The sequence below is a fragment of the Centropristis striata genome, chromosome 5 (assembly GCF_030273125.1).
Source record: "Centropristis striata isolate RG_2023a ecotype Rhode Island chromosome 5, C.striata_1.0, whole genome shotgun sequence".
NCBI lineage: Eukaryota > Metazoa > Chordata > Actinopteri > Perciformes > Serranidae > Centropristis > Centropristis striata.
In genome coordinates, this window is record NC_081521.1 from 11,933,916 (window position 1) to 11,958,989 (window position 25,074).

The following is a 25,074-nucleotide window of genomic DNA, read 5'->3' on the forward strand; positions in this document are numbered from 1 at the left end:
GTACTACTGCAGCAGACGCAAAACTCTCTTTGGATCTAGCTGTAGACAGTGTTCTAGATAGTTTAGAGCCAAAGTTTTGATTTTAAAAGAAGAACAACATTTGACTTTACACTCCTTTATCACCACTAAAAAGGATGTTTTAGCCTTGCTTCCGACAGGATTTGGCCAAAGCCTAATCTACCAACTAGCCCCGCTACCGCTCACTGCTGTAACGCCGGTGATCTGGCTACGAGCCGGGGGACAGCGGAGCCCCCAGAGACCCCCAGCAGCTCATCTATTGACCATAAAATCAGTGGATGTGTGTGGCTGAATAACATGAGGGGGGAATGAGGCGTAAAAATAAAGAATCTTGCAGAAAGAGAACTGGAGAAGCAAAGCAGCAAGCAACACACACACACACACACACACACACCAACACTGCTGGTAGACTGTGAGCAGCCAGACTCAGAACATGCTGCAGAAAAATGTTGCAGAAGCAGAATTTAGCATTTTAGTCTCAAAGTAGAGATGGGCTAGTCTGGCTATGTAAACATCAATTTCTGTCGCTCTACTACGTCATCTGGTATAACTGATCTGATTGCCTAAGAGCTACGTACAGACGCTTTTGATAGACATTCATAGCGCCCAATAAACGGCTCTGGAGGATCGTAAACCACGCCTCCTCTACGGAGAAATGAATTGCTGGTGTCCAGACTAATCTCATTTGTGATTAGTCTGGCGTTAGCCAGGCTACAATTAACACTGATATGTCATAGTATGCATGTTGTCAAAAAAGTTGCTAAAAACGTCAAACAAACAACACTGCAGAACACATGAATTCGTTCTTCACGGTAAGTATTTTATTTCTTTGAAGATATGTGGTCTTCATTACACTGTTATCCTCCTCCCCACGCTGTGTACCCATCTGTTGTCATTTGAAAAAAAGAAGTTATTTTCTGTTGACAAACTAAAAGCAGCTCATTATAATCCAGTGTCTGAACTGAGCTAGTTACAGTGTTAAAAACAAACAAGGAGCTGCTCGCTCCATAAATACATCATTGTTAAACCATAGTAATAATATGTAATAATATTACACATCACTTAAAAACTACAATTTCCCCAGATTGACAAGAAAATACACAACTGGGTTCAACTCACTTTACATTCAAACAGAGATATATTACTGAAATAGTTAACTCTGCCATCAGCATACAATGCTGCATGTCAGTCTGTTTACATTTCCTCAAAATGACTTTAGTGAGTCGATGACCGGTTATTCTCTGAGCAAACACACAAACATTCTAGCATTTTCTGTGACACTGAACAGCTTGTAGTTCTCCAACCAGGAAGTCTGTGATCCTTCGTTTCACTCTCTGGAAGTCTTTTCCACCAAACGGTTTTATATTTATGTTTGTTCTGAACTATAAATTACACCAGTTCATATTTCCACTGTATTCCACAGTATTTGGCTCAATGTTGGTGATGATTCTGGCAATTATTTATTTCAACAAAATTTCAGACCATCAAAATTATTTGTTGATTATCAAAGAATTGCTATGGGTAATCTGTTTTGAGAACTCTGGGTATCAGGGACTTCCAGGCTGAACTACAGAAAACATAATTGCTCCAATCTAGCACATTTCTACAGAAGCCAATTTTCACCCTTAAAAATAGATGAAAATCTAGCTTGTGAGGAAAAAAAATGAGCAAGCAAGTCTTTATGAAGAAAAAATCTCTCACAAAATAATGACTTTTGTTGCAATATTATTTTGCTATTATCTCAAAATAATACTTATGAAACTCAAGTCATTTTCAAGAAAGTTTCTAATTTTATTGACTTACATGATCTTTCTTCCCCATCACAATGGCAGAAAAAGGGCTTCCATTCATTTCTGGTCTTGTAGCTTTTTAACCAGTGTCTATATTGTACACATAAAGGTCTTTCGTGCTTAACAGCAACATATTTAAATAAATCCAAAGATGAACCAAACTAAACTTAGCTGAGATGCTAACTTATTTTTATACAGTAACGGTGGTCACTCTCCATCGGTGACTGCAGGTCTTACTCGCTCTGGATCTGCCGCATATTAAAAAGTAAAGGCTAACAAAAACATGTGCTTTTAGTGAGATACATTTCAGTTGGATTCTAGTGTTTTTCTTTACGATAACCATGTGAAGGCTTTTCTCCTTTGGCACAGTCCATCAGTCCAGCTGTATGGTTTATGAACAGTCAATGTGTTTCACGTCTGAAAATCCGCAGTCTCTCTTTTATGTTTTGTAGATCTGGTGGTTTCCTCCTGCGGCGCTGGGTGGCAGCGCGGCGCTGCCTCCTGCCTGGACATCAACAAATCCCATCCTCTGCCTCCTCTTCCTCTGCTCGGTCATCTACAGGAACACAGGTAGTACTGTATGTGGGTCTGCTTTTCACATTCTCATCAGTCAAACACCACAGTAAGAGAAACACCTTGTGATATCCACCTTCCATATGTCATTATGATTGATGGAATCAAAAGCTGCTAAAAACGCCGTAATATCATATGACATATCATATAAGTTGATTAAAAATGATAAAACATAGTATGGTATGTCTAAAAAAAGTTAACTAAACCAGCTAAAAATGTCGTAGTTTTGTATGGTGTCAAAAAATTTATGAAAATTGCTTAAAAAAGCCCTGAAATGCTGCTGAAAATGCCGTAGTATTACACGGCGTCAATAAGTTGACAAAAGTTGCTAAAAATGCCGTAGTATCGTATGGTGTCAAAAGTTGCTAAAAACATAGTTTAATTTCATATAATTAGTTTTATATTAAAACATAGTGTAGTTTCATATGTCGTAAAAAAAAGTTGATGAAAGTTGCTAAAAATGCCAATGTATTGTACGCCGTATACCTGCTCTTTGAGCCTAGTCTTAGTTTTAATGTTTACCTGCTCTTTGAGCTCTGTCAGCTGGGTGGTCAGTGTCAGCACCACCTTCATCGTTGATCCGAGTTTGTCCTGTAACATCCTCATCTCGTTCTGCTCCCCGTCACCCTCCGTCACCACCAGAGACATGGCCTGCATCCGTGGAAACCAGTCAAGGTTGTTGTTCTGAAACAGAAGTTATTTCAATGTTTAGACGTGTGTCAGTGACCCTGGATCATGTGTTTTGTTTCTACAGTCTTTCATTATTAGTGTTTATGAGTGCAGAAGTTTTACTTTGATCATGTGTGCTACGTAGCTCTCCGGCCCCGTGTAGTCCGTCTTGTTCTTCTCACGCACCAGAACGATGAAGTACAGGTAGTTCCAGATGTTGTGCTCCGTTTTGATGTGCTCTTCGAACGACACCGTCTTATTGTCGAACTTGTCTCTTTCCAGACCTGCAACAGCATACATTAATTGTGGTAATTTTTTTCTATAATAATAATCTTAACAACCCAAACGGGACCCCTGTTAGAGAACTTTCTTCTAAATTGCTGAGGATTGCTACTTCTCTGCAGAACATACAGATTGTCCTGTCTTATATACAACATGCAGTCATGGAAAAAATTATTAGACCACCCATTGTTTTCTACAATTTCTTGTTCATTTTAATGCCTGGTACAACTGACAGTCCATTTGTTTGGACAAATATAATGATAACAACAAAAATAGCTCATAAGAGTTTAATTAAAGAGATGATATATATCATCTCTTTAATTAAACTCTTATGAGCTATTTTGTTGTTATCATGGTTTTCTTGATAATGATTTTGGTTATTGTCAAAATAGATAAAGATATCTTTATCTATTATCTTATATATTTTATTATTGTCATTTATATATTTTATTATTGTCAAAATAGATAAAGATATCTTTATCTATTTTGACAATAACCAAAATCATTATCAAGAAAACCATGGAAAATGTCTAGATATCAGCTCTTAAATTAAACTCTTATGAGCTCTTAAGTTTACTCAGTGGTTTACAGTAGTATCAGATGTACTTAAAAACATACTAAAAGTTTACCAATTTTTGACTCCAAGAAATGCCCCATTTTCAAAATGGCGGCAACCAGGTCTTTTAGTCAGACGGCTGAGCTAAATAAAGGTGACTCGCCTGACAAAAGCTCCTAATTTTTGTGAGAGATGGCAGCCATATAAAGTCAATGAGAACCAATATATCTTCCAAGCCACTCAGAAGGTCAATTTCGGTGTCAAAATCTACATTTTCTGGGTCAAGGAATCTATTAAAGCTATTGAGAATATAACTAGATAATTATTTGATCAAAAAGATATCATTTCATTTTGGCCATCTATTTACGTAATTTCCAACTGAGTTCCTAAGCGGTCGGATATATATGAATATAGGTCATATACAGTACACATATTCTGAAAAATGAATAACATGCATAAATTTAATTGAACTTTATTAGCTTCACTTGTATTATTTAGTACATTTACAACCACAAAGATGTGCAGTTCCAGTGAGCCTTCCTGCAGGAGCACCTTGCACCTTTACAATCACACTTAACCAGTTCACTGCAGTCTAATGAAGTGATTAGTTGTACAAGGCATTAAAATGAAAAGAAAGAAACTAAAGAAAACAAGGGGGGTCTAATCATTTTTTCCATGACTGCATGTAGTGTACTAAAACAAAAGCATAGCTAAAATATTTCTGCCCTCAGGACAGAACAAAAACAATATACTATCTCCAAAATACTGTAGCAGCCCCGCTGTGAGCTCACTGGTTGGTCAGACTGGTTGTTTGTTTCCACTCACCACAGATGAAACACGTCGTCTTCAGAATCTCCTCCTTCTTCTGTTTCTCGCTCCTCAGGTCGGCAAATGTGTCGATGATGACGCCGAAGATCAGGTTGAGGACGATGATGATGACGATGAAGTAGAACAGCAGGTCGTACACCACCCGGGCCGGAAACAACGGCTCCTACACACACACACACACACACACACACACACACACACACAAAATGTAGTCTCAAGCAATAGATCTATGACTACAAAGTAAAAGTACAGTATAATCAGTAAATGGTATATCATTTCCTGATATGGATAAGTCATGGTCACCTAACATATATATTTATTTAAAAAAAATGCTCTTCTTCTTTTCTCTTCTTCTTTTCCTCTTTAACATATAGCACTTCTGTAGCGATGACAGTTGGCTCTTAAAGTTATGTACTGACTTGATTCCTGTGGTCTATGTCTAGTACCATCAGGTTGAATGCACTTATTGTAAGTCGCTTTGGACAAAAGTGTCAGCTAAATGACATGTAATGTAATGATCTGTACTTAATTTGCCTTTTTGGCTCTTCAGTTCTTAAAACTCCATTGAACCAAAATGTATTTATTGCCAACTTTTTATTGTTAACTATCAATGACTTGATGGATTGTTGTTGATAACATGTAAACATGATAACAAATATTGTTTAAATTACTGTATGAATAAAAAAAATAAAAACATGTTGTTCATAGGACAGTGAAAACTTATGTGAGCCTTTATTGATTATTATTAAATGACTTAACTGTTAAAAGAGTAGTCAGAATGTTTGATATGTTTTTATTTCTTTTCTATTTTTAAATTTCTGTTCCATTTTCTGTTCTCTGCCTTCTGGTTTTACTTTGCTAAAATGTGACATATGTGCAAAGTTTATTATTATTGTTAATAATAAATAACCTGTGTCTTGTTATAGTGTTATTGTAAAGCAAATGAAGTGCCGCAGGAACATTACTTAGCACACAATAAAAGCACTCAAAGTTACAAACACCATTACAGTTAATACTGTAATGGTGTTTGTTACTTATTTATTTATTCTTTATTTAAATGGTCAGCAAATCTACAGATTGTTTTTCCAAACAGTACTGGCGTTTATTTAGCTGTTTATTTCATTTTTATTCTTTATTTTCTTGGTTCTTATTTCTAAAATTGGTTGAAAATGCATGTGTAATGTATAAAGTTATTCCCTGATAACATTATTTGTTAAAGAAATCAGCCTTCTGAATAACTCTGCAGAGTCATATCAGTGCAAAATCAGTGCACAATCCAGCTCAAAATTTACTATATTAAGGATTATTTCCACTTTAACCCAGTGAGGTCAGATGCAACGTCCGTGTGTTTTTAAGACACGTAATCACTGAAATACACGTGTGGAAGGCAGAGGGGGAAAAAACTAAACAAAAATGATGCCCTGCCTCCACACAGAAAAACAGGCCGACTTCAGTATTACAGACTGTAATGAGCCCACAGACCGGCTGGTTAGTTACAGTAGCATGATGACATACAACAAGTGCTACACTGTGAACAAACATGACGACTGAGAGTTTCTTTTATTGAAAATATGGCTGTCACTATTTTCTTGCTGTATAATACATTTTTCATTATAATTTTGTTTTTGTTTATGGATGTTTTAAAAAATGTTAATGCACTTTAGGACAAAGGCAATGCTCTACAGTTAAAACCAAGGGTTTAAGCCTAGACCAGGGATGGGTAACTTAAATGCTGCAGGGGGCCACAATTTTTCATGGACACTACCACAGGGCCTCATATAGGACCGTGTACTTAACCAGATATGATGAAACTGCAATTTTAAATATGTTTACAGTGCAGTAACTGAACATATTTCATGCTCAAATGCATGTAGAACAGTATAAATAGGAATACAAAAGGTTTGAAGCAAATAAAAATAACCACTTACTGTGATTTCTTTTTTTTTTTCAGTGCAAGAACAGTAGACCAACATTAATTGCAAGAAGTAATTTTGTGCATTTTACACTACACTTTTAAGATTTCATGCTCAAATGCATGTAGTTGTACTGAGGGCCACTTCAAGTAGAGAGTGTGGGCCGTATGCGGCCCCCGGGCCTCCAGTTGCCCATCCCTGGCCTAGACAGTATATAAATGATGGATGTAGTCATGGTGACGTCACCCACTGGTTTGTGGAGTGCCCGTTTGAAGCATCCAGTTTGCCATCTTTGCTTTTTGAAACTGGCAGAGACCATATTAGGACTAGGGGGGCGCGAGGACAGGTGTATCTAACTGTTTAAACAAAATGTATGTCACTTAACGGGAAAATTGAACAACCGACTCCTTAGAGTGTCTTTTAGTACAACCGAACGCTGAACATTTTTAAATAAACAAAATGTTAAAATGAACTTTGATGAGGTGGAAACACACGGTGAAAGCGTCAAATTTCTAAGAACGAGTGAACAAACAAGTTCACGGCTGTTTAGATGTACACAGTGCCGTGGATAAGTATTGTTTTGTTTTGCTTCTATCCTGATGACAGCTCACCATTTTAGCGACCTGTCAATCACAAGGTAACCACGCCCCAAATCATAAGCTTCATCATCTATTTTCTTCTAAATTGCACCATTATTTACACAGTTAACATCATATTGTATTGGAGAAGACTTGAAACTAGCGATTGAGACCATAATGTTGCCACAATTTTTTTTGGATGTAATAAATCAAGTGAGAAGTCGTCTCATTTTGTATTGTGATAGATAGGACCGGAGTTCTTTTGCAACCACCGTTGGTGAGCCCTGTTTGAATTTTTGGTAGAATGCAGCTTAAAGCACTTCTGGGTTTGCTTCACTGCTCAGACCAGGAGGTTCTTTATTTCATGTCTCTATCTGCCACAGAGGCTGAGAAATGAATTATTTTTTTCAGGTTTTGTGAGGTTGTTTTGAAACAATGCTGAGGATTTAGAAGGAGTTTTTCTAGGAGGACTGGTGTCTTAATGGGTTAAATTGTTATCGGTGTCTGGCTCTGGTGTTTAGGTAAATGTAAAGTCTTACGTTCTTGGATGGTTTGCGGAGAACGTCTCCGACTCCTCCTCCGTTCCTCAGCCCGTGATTCAACACGGTAACGATACACATCAGCAGAGTGTCACACGCTCGCTCCGAGCTCTCCTCTGTAACACACACACACACACACACACACACACACACACACACACACCATCACTATATGTGACCATTTAAAATCCACTTTTTAAGTGTAGAAAGTGAATCTCAGTTCACTGTAGTGAGCTCCTGACGTTCTGTTACCTTCCTCCTCAGCGACACTGACGCCGTCTGTCTCCACGCTACAGCTGACGCCGTCTGCAGAACACGACTTCATGAAGTCCTGAGAGGCTTCACTTTGCTGAGGAGCTGAACAACACACACACACACACACACACACACACACACACACACACACACACACACACACACACACGATGTAAAGGTAAATAATGGTGGTGGAAGAAGTACAGGTACATCTCAAAAAATTAGAATAAGTTCAATATTTTTGGTCAATCATTTTAGAAAGTGAAACTCATACATTATATAGATTCGTTACACTGAGTGAAATATTTCAAGGCTGTTTTTCTTGTAATTTTGATGATTCTGGCTTAGAGATAATGAAAACACAAAACTCAGTGTCTCAGAAAATGAGAATATTGTGGAAAAAGTTCAATTTTGGAGTGTTTTTTTGGAGTGTCTCTTTCGTAAATTTATGTCTCTTTTTGGGTCATTTTTGCATCTATTTTTGGTCATTTTATGTATTTTCTTTGTTATGTTATGTCTCTTTTGGTAATTTTATGTCTTTTTTTGGTAATTTTTGTGTCTTTTTGGTAATTTTTGTGTCTTTTTGGTCATTTTTGTGTTTTTTTTTGATACTTTTTGCATCTATTTTATGGTCATTTTTGTTTCTTTTTTGGTCATTTTTTCCCCCTTTTGGGTCATTTTGTGTCTTTTTTGTCATTTTTACATCTTTTTTTGGTAATTTTCTGTCTGTTTTTACACAGGCACATCTAAAAAAATTAGAATATCATGAAAAAGTTCAATATTTTTTGTCAATCATTCAGAAAGTGAAACTCATACATTATATAGATTCATTACACATAGAGTGAAATATTTCAAGCCTGTTTTTCTTGTAATTTTGATGATTCTGGCTTAGAGATAATGAAAACCCAAAACTCAGCGTTTCAGTATAAAAGTAGAATATTGCTGGTGAGTGTAATGTGCTGGTCCTGGGTCAGTGGTGGTTTGGGGCCATGTCCTCTGCTGCTGTTGCTCCACTGTGTTTTCTGAAGTCCACAGTCAACATAGCAGCCATCTAGCAGGACATGTAAGAGTCTTCATGCTTCCACAAGCTCCCAGGAGATGCTGCTTTCATTCTCCAGCAGGACTTGGCACCTGCCCACACTGGTAAAGGTACCAAAAGCTGCTTCAGTAACCATGGTGTGACTGGGCTGGACTGGCCACATAACTGGGCTGACCTGAAGCCCATAGGAGTCTATGGGCTGTTGTCAAGAGGAAGGTGAGAGACACCAGATGAGCTGAAGGCTGCTATAAAAGCAACATGGTGCTGTAGGCTGATCTCCTCCATGCCACCAAGTATTAATACAGTAATTCATGATTCAAAAGGAGCCCAACCAACTATTGATGAACAGACTCTTCAGAAGCATGACATTTGTGTTTAAAATATCCTTTTTTTATTGATTTTATGTAATATTCTAATTTTCGGAGACACTGAAGTTTGTGTTTTCATTATCTCTAAGCCAGAATCATCAAAATTACAAGAAATACAGGCTTGGAATATTTCACTCTACGTGTAATGAATCTATATAATACACACTTTTTCATAATATTCAAATTATTTGCGATTTAATAAAAATAAAAATAAAAACATAGCAAGGAGTAATACCACAGTGTAAGTTACCTGCAGCGATCTGCAGCAGCGGGTCGACTTCCATGATGAAGTCCTCCTTCAGGCAGAGGAAGCCGACGATGGAGAAGAGGTAGACGAGGATTAGAGCGAGCAGAGCTGTCAGCAGGATGGAGCGTCCGTTACGCGTCACGCTCTTTATCACGTTAAACAGAGTCTCCTCCCGGTAGATCAGGTCAAACAGCTGCAAACACAAACACACACACACACACACACGCACCGACAGATCGGGTAAATACACTGAGGAGCAAGTGGTTCAGAGGATCATTAGTGTGTTGTTGTTGTTGTTGTTGTTGTTGTTTACCAGGATGCTGTAGAAGAGCTCGTGGACAAACAGTCCCAGTGTGGAGGTCAGGACGTAGGCCAGGTGGTAGATGAACTCCACATCCATCACCATGGCCTTGTATCCCATAATAAACGTCCCGTTGTTCCCCACAAAACTCACCACGAACACAACCTTATTGATGAGCTGCAGGGAAGCAGGAGAACACAGAATACAACATTTTAACCAGGCAGGAGAAGAAGAAAACTCACTATGTTACTTCAAGTGGGTTTTGTTTTTTTGTTTTTTGTCGTGTAACTGTTGTTTACTTTTGAATATAAAATGGCTTCATGTGCAAATTATAATTATCATAATTAATTGATTGATTTATTCAATCAATCAATCAATCAATTAATTCCCGGTGGGTGTTGGCCTCCGCCAGGGTTACCCCTTGTCTCCGATTCTGTTCGTGGTCTTCATGGACAGGATCTCAAGGCGCAGCCGGGGGGAGGAAGGGATCCGGTTTGGTGACCTCAGAATTGCATCTCTGCTTTTTGCAGATGATGTGGTTCTTTTGGCTTCATCAAGCCGAGACCTCCAGCACTCACTGGGGCGGTTTGCAGCCGAATGTGAAGCAGTTGGGATGAGAGTCAGCACCTCCAAGTCTGAGGCCATGGTTCTCTGCCGGAAAATGGTGGACTGCCCCCTCTGGGTGGGGAGAGAGGTACTGCCTCAAGCGAAGGAGTTCAAGTATCTCGGGGTCTTGTTCACGAGTGAGGGTAGAACGGAGCGTGAGATGGACAGGCGGTGGTGCGGCGTCAGCAGTGATGCGAGTGTTGTACCGGACCGTTGTGGTGAAGAAGGAGCTGAGCCAGAAGGCAAAGCTCTCGATTTACCGGTCCATCTACGTTCCAACCCTCACCTATGGTCATGAGCTTTTGGTAGTGACCGAAAGAACAAGATCGCGGATACAAGCGGCCGAAATGAGCTTCCTCCGTAGGGTGGCTGGGCTCAGCCTTACAGATAGGGGGAGGAGCTCAGACATCCGGAGGGAGCTCGGAGTAGAGCTGCTGCTCCTTTGTGTCAAAAGTTGCCAGCTGAGGTGGTTTGGGCATCTGGTAAGGATCCTCCCGGGCGCCTCCCGAAGACCCAGAACACGGTGGAGGGATTATATCTCTCTCCTGGCCTGGGAACGCCTTGGGGTCCCCCAGGAGGAGCTGGACGTTGTGGCTGGGGAGAGGGACATCTGGAATGCCCTGCTTAGCCGGTTCCCCCCGCGACCCGGCCCCGGATAAGCGGACAAGAATGGATGGATGGATGGATAATTTGCACATAAAGCCATTTTATATTCAAAATATATATTCCTATATAATTAACATGTTGGTCTGATGGAAAACTGCAATATAATTGGATTAAATTTAAACAACTAACCACAGCAATCAGCACATGTACACATATTAAGAACAGACAGTGATATAAAGGTGGATTTTATCATTCAGGCTGAGGAACATGTCCTGTCTCAGCCTTGAACTGAGTCACTACTCAGTTTGTAACTCAGACAAACAGTTCCAAAACCATCAGTCATACTAAAAGACTCCTTAACATCTTTGTATGTTTAAACTTTTCCTCCCTAATCAGCTAAACTCTCTTTTTATTGTTACTTCACATACTTATTTTCCCTTTTTTAATTTTTTTATTTTCAACTCTAAATATAGAACCTGACCTCCAGCACCTTATTGCATTTCTCTAACTATACTATGACCAAGTTTATGTAGTATATGTCGACTCTTTATGTTGGTTTGATTTATGAAAAATTAAAAATTAAATCAAAATATTTCTGAGAAAAGTTTATCATTCAACTGAAAATCATAAATATTGTTATAAAAAAAATAGGGCAGGGACTCGATTAAAAAAATAATGTAATTAATTAGAGGCTTAGTTATTAATTAATCGAAATTAATCGCATTTTAATCGCATATAAATATTTGACCTGAGAACAGTGAGAAGTAATTTTTTTCACATGGATTTTTAGTATACCATTGAATAATGACTAAATACATAAGCTTAAGCAACAAAAATATTGTTTATTTTTGTTCAAGTCCAACAGACCAGTGCAATGTTTGCCATTAAGTGTAGCAATAGCATATTTATAAATATAGTACATTTCATAAATCCAGGTAGCCTATAGGTAGGTAGACCTTCTGTAAACTAGAATACTTTGGTTTTTTAACTAAAACACAATCCACGCTAGCTACCACACTAGCCGCTAGCTGCTATATGTTTAGCATTGACGTGATACTTGAGGCTGGATGTGCTGCGGTGATATGTGAATTCCTTGTTGCATAGCAACACAAACATGCTCTTATGGACGATTCCATCCATTGGTTTTTAGTAACTAAATGTCCCATCATCCACGGGGCCAACCAAAGGTCTCATCAGCTTCTTCCTTCATGTTCACTGTGGTTTGTTGTTGTCTGAACTCATGAACGCTAGTTGGTGCTCCAGTATAATCGGTCCTCCTGAAACTCATCCAGTGAGAAACGTTCCGCGGTGCAAAAATAAGTGCGATTAAAATGCGCCAATCTTTTTAACTCGTTAATTTTTGTGTAATTAATTAATCTTAATTAACACGTTAAAGTCCCGGCCCTAAAAAAAAAGTTTGTGCACATTTACGCCTCAGGTCCCTGGAGTTACATCAAGGCTACCTCTATTTCCTTAAAGCTTTTTTAAATTTGCACCCAGTAAGTTTAGCTTCATGATTAAACACAGACCTCTGTGAACTGGACAAATAGGAAGTCTAGCTTTGCATGTTATTGTGTGTTTATCAAATAAAGCTGCAGGTGAATTAACCAGACTGACTGAGCTCCAACGCACAGAAGAACAGATGGGAAGACAGTTTACCGTGTCAAATATAATATATAATATATCATCTGCCGAGGTGGTGGGAGGGTCATGTAGTGTTACTCACATTGAGCGATCCCAGCAGTATGAGCGTGTTGCCGATGCCCAGGTGGTAGATGGACCTGAGGATCAGAGCGATGGTGAGCGGCTGCAGGCCGTAACGCTGAGAGAACAAACCCAACACGGAGAGACCGGTCAGGATCCAGAACAGCATCAACAGCAGGGAGTCATCAATCGCTCCCACTGATGGAGGAGGAGGAGGAGGAGGAGGAGGAGGAGGAGGAGGAGACCAAGATTACTTCAAATGAATAAACATTGGTACTAGTGGTAGCCACTGTTAAAAATAATTTCATGACATTTTATAAGAAAATTGATTTAATTAGCGCTAACATTAAAAGGTTTTATTTGCTGATTTAAATTTTTTTTTTTTTTTAAACTGAAAAATTCACAACTGAAAACTTAACTTCAAATTGGATTTTTGCATTTGAATTATGCCCCGGTTCGAGCTAATTAAATGAATTAAAAGCAAATTATTTATAACGACTTTATTTTCCTTTTTGATGTTTCTGTCTGAATCAATCAGTCCTATTACTTTAAAAATAAATAATAATATAAGAAGAGACAAGGAAATAATTAATATTAAAAAAGTAAAGTTTAAAATATTTTTTTTGTTCCTACACCCCAACAGAAGAAGTAATACTGTCAGTATCAGTATTATCAGTAGTAATGTAGCAGTATTTGCAGTAGTACTAAGAGTATTTGCAGGAGTACCTTGTCCTGAGTCGTAGGGGTAGAAGAAGGCAATGATGAGGTTGATGAAGACAGCAAGGTTGAAGGAGATGGTTCCCCAAAGAGACATCCTCCTGGAGAACCAGTACAACACGGGCATACCTGCACAAATACAGACACACACACACACACACACACACACACACACACACACACACACACACACACACACACAATGTAAAGGCAGACAGCTGTTACTTCGGTAAAAGAACTAAAACCGCAGTGTAAAAATACTTTGTTACATTGTTATGTCCTGCATTCAAAACCTTACTTAAATAAAAGAACTACAGTATTAGTAGTAGTATTAGTATCAAATATACTTCAAGTACCAAAAATAGCAGTACTCGGTATGCAGATTAACACAAAAGAAAAAAAAAGAAGAAAATCAATTAAATAGAAAAAGGCAAACGGATAAGATTTTAAAAAGAGATGAGAAAACTAGGCTTAAATAAGACCATCCAAATTACGTGCAAGTGCAACAAGTGAAAAAATAGTCCCAAATTTAGTCGCTGGAAAAAAATAACTGTTTTATTTTGTATATGTAGTAGTGCATTATATTTATATTATAAAATTAAGACTATTATATAGGATCTAATACAGAGCCAGGTGGCACACCACAACAGAGTTGGGCTGATTTCAAGTTTTGACAGTCCGCTTTCAGAGTATGAGCTTAAACTGTTTTGATTTTATGCCAACTGGTGAACTGGCGTTTGTATTTATGACACTTTCTTGTTCCAAGTCCAAATTTTTGGGACACACCAGTTGTATTTACTAGACTTGTATCAGCCTGTATTCAGCTTCTACAAATAAACCCATTGGACCCCATGCATAAACGTTTGTTGTTTTTGAAATATTGCCAAAAATACACTGTTTATCGTAGAAAGAAACTGTAAAAACAGGCATTATCAAGTTGGAAATGTTAGACAGCCTTTGAACGGAGCACAGGTTACAAAAGATTTCATCTTTTAAAAAGCCTGTAAAGCCATGATTGATTCTGCTGAGATGAGACAAATATTTACCAAAAATCTGTTTACACAGAGGAGAGATTAGAGGACAGGAGAGATTGAAAACATGGAAATAGTTAAATATATAGAATATATGGAGCAAACTTTTCCCCCCAACATTCCTGACTCTTGGAAAAGTGTTGTTTATTTTTATATATTCCATTTTATTTACAATTTACAAATAATTTATCACAGAAATTCAACTTCTGTTTTTTTCATTTTTTTTCCAAATATATGTCACTAGAACTGTGTTATTCTGCATAAAATACATATTTGAGTTGTTCCCAATTCAGGACTTTTCTTGTATTTGTTTTATATATATTATATGTACAGAGGATTAAACATATTACAGTGATTTACTGTTTGAAAAAAAAAAAACCCAGTGTGTGTGTGTGTACTCACTCCTCAGCTTCTTCTGCCACTCCATCTCTCCATGCAGGAAAGAGGTTTGTTCAAAGAAGTGTGTGACCTTTGACCCCTGCTCATCCTGCTCGGTGGTGTTGAACACTCGGTTCTTTGACTCTTCAGTTAGAAACTCACAGATGGGATGAACAGGAAACACAATCTGCTCCATGCTGCGGTCGTCACGAACAATCTACAGAGGGTCATATGTTACTTTATAATTACATGGTCATTGGCAAAGTTGGAATAGAATATTTTTTAACTCTTTCCATAAAATGATTGCGACAATGTGAGTATCAGAAAAACTATTTATCATTAAAATGTGTTTGGATGACCCCTCAGTACAGTTAATGAACCACACAACTGATAATAAAAGTATTGTAGTAGTACTGGTAGTAGTACCTCAATCTGTGAGGTGAGCAGGTCGTAGTACTCCAGTGGGTCCTGTTCCACTACAGGAGCTGGAGCTGTGGACTTCAACATCTGGGACAGAGGACGGTTGTTCAGGTTCAACTGCAGACAGAAAGACACAAACAGCAGAATGTGAGTACCACTGCTGCAGTAGTACTACATTAGTACTACTGTAGTACTGCTCCAACAATAGTGTCACTGGAAACGTTGGATGGATGGATGGATGGATTGTTGGATGGATAAATGGATGGATGCATAATTGGATGGATGGATGGATGGATGGATAAATGGATAAATGGGTGAATGGAAGGATAACTGGATGGATGATGGATAAATAAATGGATGGATGGATGGATGGATGAATAAATTGGTGAATGGATGGATAACTGGATGGATAAATAAATGGATGGATGGATGGATATATAGATAACTAAATGGATGGATGGATGGATGGATGATAAATAAATAAATGGATGGATGGATGGATGGATGGATAGATAACTAAATGGATGGATGGATGGATGGATGGATGGATGGATGGATGGATGGATGGATAATAAATGGATGGATAGATGGCTGAATGGATGGATAGATAACTAAATGGATGGATGGATAAATAAATGGATGGATAACTGGATGGATAAATAAATGAATGGATGGATAGATAACTAAATGGATGGATGGATAAATAAATGGATGGATGGATGGATGGATAAATAAATGGATGGATGGATAAATTGGTGAATGGATGAATAAATGGATGGATGGATGGATGGATGGATGGATGGATGGATGGATGGATGGATGGATGGATGGATGGATGGATGGGTGGGTGGCGAGATTACCATGGAGGAGATTCCCTCATCACCCTCTTTGCTGTTCTTTGGAGGTTTCAGGAGGTTCTGCAGGACTTTGTTGTGTCTGGCCAGCTGATACCAAACAAACAAACAGAGAAAGAAATTATATAGAACCACAAAAAGTGACTGAGAGCAGAATGGGACCTCCGGTCAGCCAATCGCTGAGCACAGAGATATCCAGGTAGCCAATGAGGAGCTTGTGTTTAGTCACCTGCTGAGCCAAGATGTAGATGTTATGTCCGACCTCACGGGGAGAGACCTCCACACCCTCACACTCACTCTCCTGCTGGTAGGCCTTCTTTATCACCTCCACCTGTACACACACACACACACACAGTTATACATGCGTATACACATCATTAACCACGGCTTTAAATAAACTCTGTTTAAGGCAACTGACCAGCTCTCGAGGTCGGAGGTTGAACAGGATCCGTTCTGCGTTCTCGCTGTCATGGCGACTCTCCATCAGCGCCAACAGCAGCTTGGAGGCGTTGTCCTGGTAACCGGGAAGAAAGAAACAGCAGCAGTCAGACAACAGGTGGATAAAGTGCTGTGACTTCACAAACTTTTCAATAATAGAAATGAATCTTAGGGAAATTATTTTCATTTTGAAGTAATACACAGCCGGAAACACATTCAAACTCCTTCTGGAGTGCACGCTCATGTGTGATTCTGTATTAATTTTACTCAGAAAATGCAAAAATCTCTGTTAAAATACTTATTATTACAATTGTTTGAAATATACCTGTGTTATTGTGTCATTTGGAAACATAAAATAAAATAAAATCTGATATTTCCCATTAACTTAATTGATAAATACATTTTGGGAAATAAATAGACGGGGAAATGCAAAGGGAAAACAATACATACATTCACAAAAATAAATGTTTAAAAATGTAAATGTTTAAAGGAAAACATTATCCTGCACACAGAGAACCTGTAGACTCTGATTCAATCTGCATTGTGGAATTTGTCACAATTTGCTGCTTTTATTAACTGTGTGGCGGGTACTAATTTCAAACCCTGTAGGAGAGTATGGAAATAATTTTCCAATAAAACATGTGATTTTCCATGACATTTTACTTTTTCTCTCAATTTCTAGGTGATTTCCAGGACTGGAAAATGTGTCAACTGTTTTCCGGGATGCATGGGAACCCTGACAGTCACATACACACACATTGGCCCTCATTTATCAAACGAGCGTATGTCAGAAAGTGAGCGTAAAGTGGGCGTACGATCATTTCTACTCAAGGCTCTGCATTTATCAGTCTGGACGTGAGTGGAGGGTACGATCAGATCTCAGTCTGCTCTCAGCTTGTGTACGCAGGTTTGAGTCAGCGTGAAGTCCACACATCTGAGTCAGAGAATCGATCTTAGACTATAGTATCGATGCCTGGAGCTGATAAACTCTGTGGTGTTTTGTTTTTTAATGGTGACAAAGCAAAACATGTTTAGACTACATCATTTACCATTAAAACATAATCCAAAATAAATACACCCTGCAATCGTGAAATTCTTTAAACAGAATACTAGCCAAGGATATTAAATGTTGTTGTCTTCTGCTGTTTACTGTTATTATTATTATTATTATTATTATTATTATTATCCTGCTGGACACCGGAGCGTCAGCGTCTCCTTCACCATCGGTGCTGCCCGAATAGAAACATTTCCAACCAGCGCTGTCACACGCTCCTCTGACTAGGACATCATTCTTAGTAAATGTAAAGAGGTGAATAATATATCTCCATCACAATAATTGCAATATTTGGATATTATATAGATTATTAAGCTTTATATGTCACGATGTATAAATGAAATATTCCAGCCTCACCAGGAGTTAAATGCTCCACTGCTACTCTGCTGACAGCACCACTGATTTCCTTCTTTTTCACTTTTTATGCTGCCAAACAAAACCAGTTTGTTGTGTTGCAGCGTTTCACTTTCTGCCTCTGAGAAATTCCTCTTCTTTTGGGATTAAAACTTACTTGAAAACATTGTTTACCTCGTTCAACCAAAAAGCTGTAGAAACTTTTCAGTCTGTGCTCCAAATGTAACATATTCAGTGAACTTGTTTGAGTTTATAACTATAACTACTTTTATTTCATAAACCTCCGTTGCTGTGTATTTCTGTAATATGTCTATATTGCTCCTGTTGTTATTTGTAACGGTGCACTTTGCTAATAAAGCTGACTTTAGAGGGTGAGAAAATCCTCTCTTTGGCCGTATTGCGTCCTTCGGTGTGGTAAACTCTGGAGGTGAGCCATCTGAATCGGGTATATATTATATATATTATATATATTAGGGTGTGACATTTAAATGACGCTTGTTTCGAGCCACCACATTTATCAACAGCCGATCATTCTCACGCTGTGATTAGAGAGAAACGATAGTTTGGTAAATCCCATGTGAACCCTGTCGTAAGAACAAATATACACTCAGATCTGCACTGGTTTCTACACTGGTTTGATAAATGAGGGCCACTGAGTGCAGCTGGATGAGTAAACAAACCTTCAGCTGGAGCACCATCTCCATCTGATACCGACACAGAGGACTGATGTCATTCAGGATCAGAGCTGTGATGATGTCGATGCCGTTGGACTCGTGTGTCACAATGCAAGTCTGCAACACACACACATACACAGAAACTGAGTGTCCACGTCCATATTGTGTCCCTGTAACTGTCCCTGAGGTCTGTCAGTATACCTGGTTCTCCTGGCAGGGGCCCTGGCAGTACTCTGTGAGGGTCTCCAGCGTCTGAGTGATCAGGTGGACGTTTGATTCGTTGATGTAGAGGCCCAGCAGGCCCAGGCCGCCGGTGGTGCTGCCACACATGATGTCCAGGAACTGAAGAGTCTCACACACCAGGTTGTAGTTCGTCTTGTTGTTCTGGCAGCGCAAGAAGTTCTGGAAACAAGCACATGCAAAGTAAAATAGACAGAGTTTACATGCAGGATTTTTTTTTAATCCAACGACAGTCGACAGTTCACTGCAAAAAAGGTGTGTGTAAAAACAAGATAAAAACACTAAATCTGAGGGAAATGGTCTTGCTGCATGGACAGATAAATCCACTTGACAAGATTTCTTAAATTAAGATTGTTAAATCTAGAAATAAGCATGTTGAACGCTTAAAATAAGAAATAAATGATAAAACAAGATAAATTAAAGCTGCAAGCAGCGATGAACTGGCCCGAGCAGAGTGCAATGACAATTAATTAAAAACTTTAGATTTAGAAGTGTTAGATAATTTTTGGGGGTCGCCAAATCATTTTGGAAGTCAGCTCTGTCTCCACTGTGTTAAAGTGTTCATGTGTTAATGTGTTTTAGTCTTCGTGGTCATTTAATGTCTTTTTTTTTTGTCATTTTGTGTCTTTTTTTTGTCATTTTGTCTTTTTTTGGTCATTTTGTGTCTTTTTTTTAAAATCATTTTGTGGTCAATTTGTGTCTTTTGGTAATTTTGTTTCCTTTTTTTTGGTAATTTTGTGTCTTTTTTTGGTCATTTTGGGTCTTTGTTGGTCATTTTGTGACTTTTTGTGGTAATTTTTTATCATTTTGTGGTCATTTTGAGTCCTTTTTTGCTTAATTTTATGTACTTTTTTGGTCATTTTGTGTCTTTTTTTGATCATTTTGTGTCATTTTGTGGTCAGTTTGATTCTTTTTTGGGTAATTTTGCGTCTTTTCTGACAAATCCCAAAGTAGCAAGTTCTTACTTTACAAGGAGTCTCTGGCTTGAAGCTGACTGTTACACACTCAGGAGGTCAGAATTGACCTTTAAACTGATAGCAAAGGACTTAGATTAAAAGTAACAATAAAATATAAAAAATATATATAAATGCACAGACAGAGAGATGTTTAAGTTGTTGTCTGCTTCATTATTTTCAAAATTCATCGTATCAGATGAGTTTGTATGATCTGAACTGTGAGATTGTGTTCAGTGAGCGGGGGTCGAGGACAACATGCATGTTAAATTGGGGGTCGCCACTCAAAAAGGTTGAGAACTACTCTGCCCTACAAAGCCTAACTGCAGTAACTACGCAAAAGGTAAAACTTAGAAAAACTGCTTTAAAGTTTTTTTTAACATGTTTTAACTGGCTAGCCAAATTGGTTATATGAAGATAAGTGATATGACACTTATTTCTACATGTATTGATAATGTCATTTTTATGCTCAAAAATAATGACAACTTATTTGACCTTTGACCCCAAAATCGTAGCTACTGCACTTTGGTTTTGCATTGCTGTAAAAGGTTCTAATAGGAATGCAAAAACAGAGTGGAGTAACTATAATGTTGTTGTATTTTGTTTTCAGTGAATAAACATTTTCAAATTGATTTAATACTTTTTTTACTTTATCACTATCTAGATAATAATTTCCCTTTCAAAAAAACGTATAATTTATATTATTTTTATGTTTAAATTAGTATATATATATATCCAAAGCAGACCGTGGTCAGTGCAATTACTGCTTGGTTTTGAGTTGGATTTTGTGTTTTTTAAATAATTATTTCTCTGAAATAAAGCAAAATTGAAATCTAAAACTTTGTCTCAGGATAAAACAGACATCAAGGAGTTCATTTTTAGTTATAACTCAATTTTGACCAAAAATGTAGTTACTGCAGTTCGGCTTGGTAGGGCAGTACTGCTCTAGATGAAACTGATATCCTTCTTTACAAACCCAGATTAATGCACGGATGCTTTATTATGAGTTTGTTGCTGAGTGAATAGAAACTGACCTGCAGGTCGTGGTTGTGGTTCTCACACAGCAGCTGCAGGAACCTGAGGATGGGCTTCATGATGGTCACAGCCGGTCCCATCTCCGTCTCCACCTCCCTCTGCTCTGCTACGGGCTGAACTGGCAGGGCTGCGACCGGGGCGATGGACTGACCCTGGACCAGCAGTGGGTGACCTCCCGTCCCAGGAATGACTAGTGTTGTAGAGCCACCTGTACAGACGGGGAAAATATAAGTATTTATTAAGAGCTGTGATCATTCAAACCTCTGATCTCTGTTTAACCCTCTGGAGTCTCCAAAAACTCCAAATCCAGACTTCTTCATCATCCAGACTAGAAAACAAAGCAGCGTGGAGCCCTACTGTAAATTTACCTCTAAAGTTCTGGCTGTAAACTCCATGAGGCCAGTTTCAGTTTGATGATGATATACCAAGTTAAACTGGAGACAAGCTCAAATATATTTAGTATAAAATTATATAACTTCTTTTAATTCTTTATTGAGCATGATAGTGTTTTGAATGTAAAAAAAGATTAAAAATCACAAAATGACTAAAAAGACACAAAAAGGCACAAATGACTAAAAAAAGACACAAAATGACCAAAAAAAGACACAAAATAACAAAAAAAGACACAACAAGACACAAAATGACCAAAAAAGACACAAAAAAGACAAAAAAGACACAAAGTGACCAAAAAAGACACAAAATTACTTTAAATGGACACAAAATGACTAAAAAACTAAAAAATTCCCACCCTGATGGGTACAATTGGACTTCGACATTTTTTACCAAAATGTATTATTTGTATGTACATCCCACATCATTAAGGACATATTCAACTATCAGAAAAACACATTTTCCCATCTCAGGCCTTGGTTTTCTTTTATTGGTCATTATTTCAACCCTGTTATGTACACTATGGAAGCTCTCTGAATATGATCATAAAATGTATTTCTAATGAAAGCAATATTTTTATATTGATCAGATGTCCCCCACATTATTTCAATAATGATGCCTGAAGTGTACTCAGTGTACTCACTAAGAACTCACAGTAATTTTTCATCAAAAATTTAGTTTAACTGAAGAATATTAATCAAAATCAATGATCTTATGATAGCTCCCAATATTTTAGACAGAAGTTAACAACCATTAGATTATTTTATTATTAAATAATAACAATACAATCGGCTGATTTCTCAGGGAGGTTTTTGCAGAAGAATGAGTCTCACCGTTCTCCAGCTCCTTCTCGTTGGCTTTGTGCGTCATCTCTCCGACATTAACAGAAACGGTGGCTTTAATATCCGTCTGAGCTTCTTTCATCCGGTCGTTAAGAACCTTAAAGAACTTCTCTGACTTGTTGTCGCCCATCATCAGTTTGTAGAAGGAGTTCTGCAGGACAGCGTTCACACATCAGGTTCATTCACAGATGAAGATTTTTGATGACGTGGACGGCTGGTGTTTCCTCACCTGTATCTCTGTGTTCCCTCCCTCCAGCAGGCAGATGGCCAGCTGGATGCTCTCCTGGAAGATCTTGTCGTTCTTGGTGCTCATCACCAGGTCAGTGAACAGCTTGGTTCCTCCTTCTCTGTCCAGACGACACTGAACTGCCTGCACCGCCGCCCAGTCCCGCTCCTGCTCCACGCCTGGCACGCCAAACAAAAATATGTCAATTCAATGTCAATTCCACTAGAAATAACTGTGCAGTTCATTTGTTTAAAAGATAGGACTCAATATATGTTTTGCACTCCATACACATAATAAAAACGCTTTATTGTCCATGATGAGTTGGAAAAAACAGTTATATTTTGATCCAAGTATAAAATAAAAATACTCACTTTTCTTGTCTATTAAAAGGCATCAAAATAAAATAAAAATTACAGTTATTAAAGATGCCACGACTGATATAAGCATAGTGGCTTGGACAAAGCAGCTAGGATTCTGCTGGGATGGGACCAGGCGGCAACCTCCAGGTCTGAGCAGGGAGGCAACCAGTGTCTTGAGCTACAGTCTACCAAAAATTCCAGCAGGGGGCGCTGACGGCAACTGCAAAAGCATTTTGGTCCTTTCTATCTCAATACAAAATGAGAAAAATTCTCACTTGATTTATTACCTCAAAAAATTTCTCATGACAACACTATGGTCTCAATCGCTAGTAAAAAATCTTCTTCATGACAATTTGATGTTAATTGTGTAAATAATGGCCCCATTAAGAAGAAAATAGAAGATAAAGAATCTTATGATTTGATTGACAGGTGGCTAACAAGGCGAACTGTCATCAGGGAGTAATGCGTATCCATGGCAACTTGTACTTTAAACAGCCATGAACTTGTTTGTTCCTATCCGTGTTTTCGTCCAGTTTCGTCTCATAACTTTGAGCCTTCCACTGTATTTTCACTTAATGACAGTTTATTTGAAGATATTGTTAATTAAAAATGTCTTGTTCAGCGTTTGGTTGGACTAACAGACACTCCAAGGAGTCGCTACTCAGTTTTCTGAGGTCAGTAACATTTTGTTTAACATTTTATTTTAGTTTTTTGCTAGCCAAAGTTAGCATCCCAGTTAATGCTAACATTAATTAGCAGCGACATTGCATGCGTAGCTATCAGCCAAGTGCAGTCAGATTGCCGGAGCTGTTGTAGAGAGGCGTGTAATGCAGATCCACCCCTCGCTTCTCCACAGTCCAAATATGGTCTGCTCCCATTTTCCGAAACCAAGATGGCGACATACGTAAAGAAAGATGGCGACAAGTGTAACTCTGAACCCGGTGTTTCCAACGGGCCACAAACCAATGGGTGACATCACGGTGACTACTTCCATTATTTATATACAGTCTATGGATGGGAGTCAGGAATCATAGAACATTGGGCAGTTTTTTCAAATAAATAATAATTTTTGAGTTTTGTTAAAATAAACAATAATTTAATGTTCTGTGTGTCCTTCTCTCTTCTTTCTTCCATCCAAGCTGTGACCCTCATTTGAAACTGAACTGAAATGTTTAAAGTGGTCACTGTGTGGGTCCAGAGCTCTGACAGAAGAAGATGAAGCTGCGTACCTGAAGCTCCAAGCTCGGCGAGGTCGTTCTTCGGGTTGTTCTTCTTGTTTGGAAACAAATAGTTCTGCAGTAAAACCTTCCGCAGTGAAATTCCCTAAAAACAACAGAAAAAAAAGATCAGCTCACATTTAAACACATCTGTTTATAGACAAATTGGATAGTTGTGGTGAAAATATGTGCAAAAGAACTTACTATTCATTTTTAATTAAATCATTTTTTGAATTAAAGAATTTGATTTTATAATTAAAACATATATTAATTGTTGTTGAATGTGTTGTTTGCAGTGTTACAATGTGTTTCAAAATTTGACACGTCAGTCCGCTCCAGTGACAGAAAAATATTTAATGAAAAAAATGCAACCCTGATTCCAAACAAAAAAAATCCTAAACAATCATATGCTAATATTTAAAAAAAATATATATATCCAATTGAAAACGGCCCATAGACAATATATTTATTTTTCAAACTGAACAAAATATATACTGAATTTGAAGCCTGCAACACGTCCCACAAAAATTGGACAGGAGCATTTGTATTTCCCACTGTGTTACTTTAAATGATGAATGGTCTCCAAATATGTTTTTGGTCTTTTGTTTCCCTGGTTTAAAATTCAGAATAAGCTTATATTTACACAAATCAATCTCTCTCTCCTCTCTCTCTCTCTCTCTCTCTCTCTCTCTCTCTCTCTCTCTCTCTATATATATATATATATATATATATATATATATATATATATACACACTACTGGTCAAAAGTTTTAGAACACACCAACTTTTCCAGAATTTAATTGAAAATTATGCAGTTTAATGTCTCAGTGTACTCTGAAATTAATGCACATTTGCAACATTTAAAATTCTTGATTGAGCATGATAGTGTTTTGAAAGTAAAAAAAAGATTCAAAATCACATTTTATGTTGGACTAAAGGACTAAAAAAAAGACACAAAATGACCAAAAAAAGACACAAAATGACAAAAAAAAGACACAAAATGACTTACAAAGACATGAAA

At 37.9% G+C, this 25,074-nt stretch overlaps 1 protein-coding gene across 1 annotated transcript in view; it reads right to left on the bottom strand.

The window, feature by feature from the left end:
- Positions 1-837: 837 nt before the first annotated feature.
- Positions 838-25,074, bottom strand: part of itpr3 (inositol 1,4,5-trisphosphate receptor, type 3) — a 103,035-nt gene continuing 78,798 nt past the window's right edge. The window contains exons 40-60 of the mRNA XM_059333131.1: positions 24,067-24,160; positions 22,482-22,657; positions 22,244-22,403; positions 21,020-21,228; positions 18,994-19,194; positions 18,799-18,909; positions 16,691-16,786; positions 16,502-16,603; positions 16,279-16,362; positions 15,425-15,535; positions 15,023-15,215; positions 13,599-13,718; positions 12,895-13,070; positions 9,969-10,133; positions 9,659-9,848; positions 7,999-8,103; positions 7,747-7,862; positions 4,714-4,879; positions 3,174-3,334; positions 2,904-3,065; positions 838-2,364 (exon numbers count right to left, since the gene is read on the bottom strand). Of these exons, the coding sequence (XP_059189114.1) occupies positions 2,248-2,364; positions 2,904-3,065; positions 3,174-3,334; positions 4,714-4,879; positions 7,747-7,862; positions 7,999-8,103; positions 9,659-9,848; positions 9,969-10,133; positions 12,895-13,070; positions 13,599-13,718; positions 15,023-15,215; positions 15,425-15,535; positions 16,279-16,362; positions 16,502-16,603; positions 16,691-16,786; positions 18,799-18,909; positions 18,994-19,194; positions 21,020-21,228; positions 22,244-22,403; positions 22,482-22,657; positions 24,067-24,160 (3,015 nt within the window). The 3' untranslated portion in view covers positions 838-2,247. The remainder of the gene's footprint in view (positions 2,365-2,903; positions 3,066-3,173; positions 3,335-4,713; positions 4,880-7,746; positions 7,863-7,998; positions 8,104-9,658; positions 9,849-9,968; positions 10,134-12,894; positions 13,071-13,598; positions 13,719-15,022; positions 15,216-15,424; positions 15,536-16,278; positions 16,363-16,501; positions 16,604-16,690; positions 16,787-18,798; positions 18,910-18,993; positions 19,195-21,019; positions 21,229-22,243; positions 22,404-22,481; positions 22,658-24,066; positions 24,161-25,074) is intronic.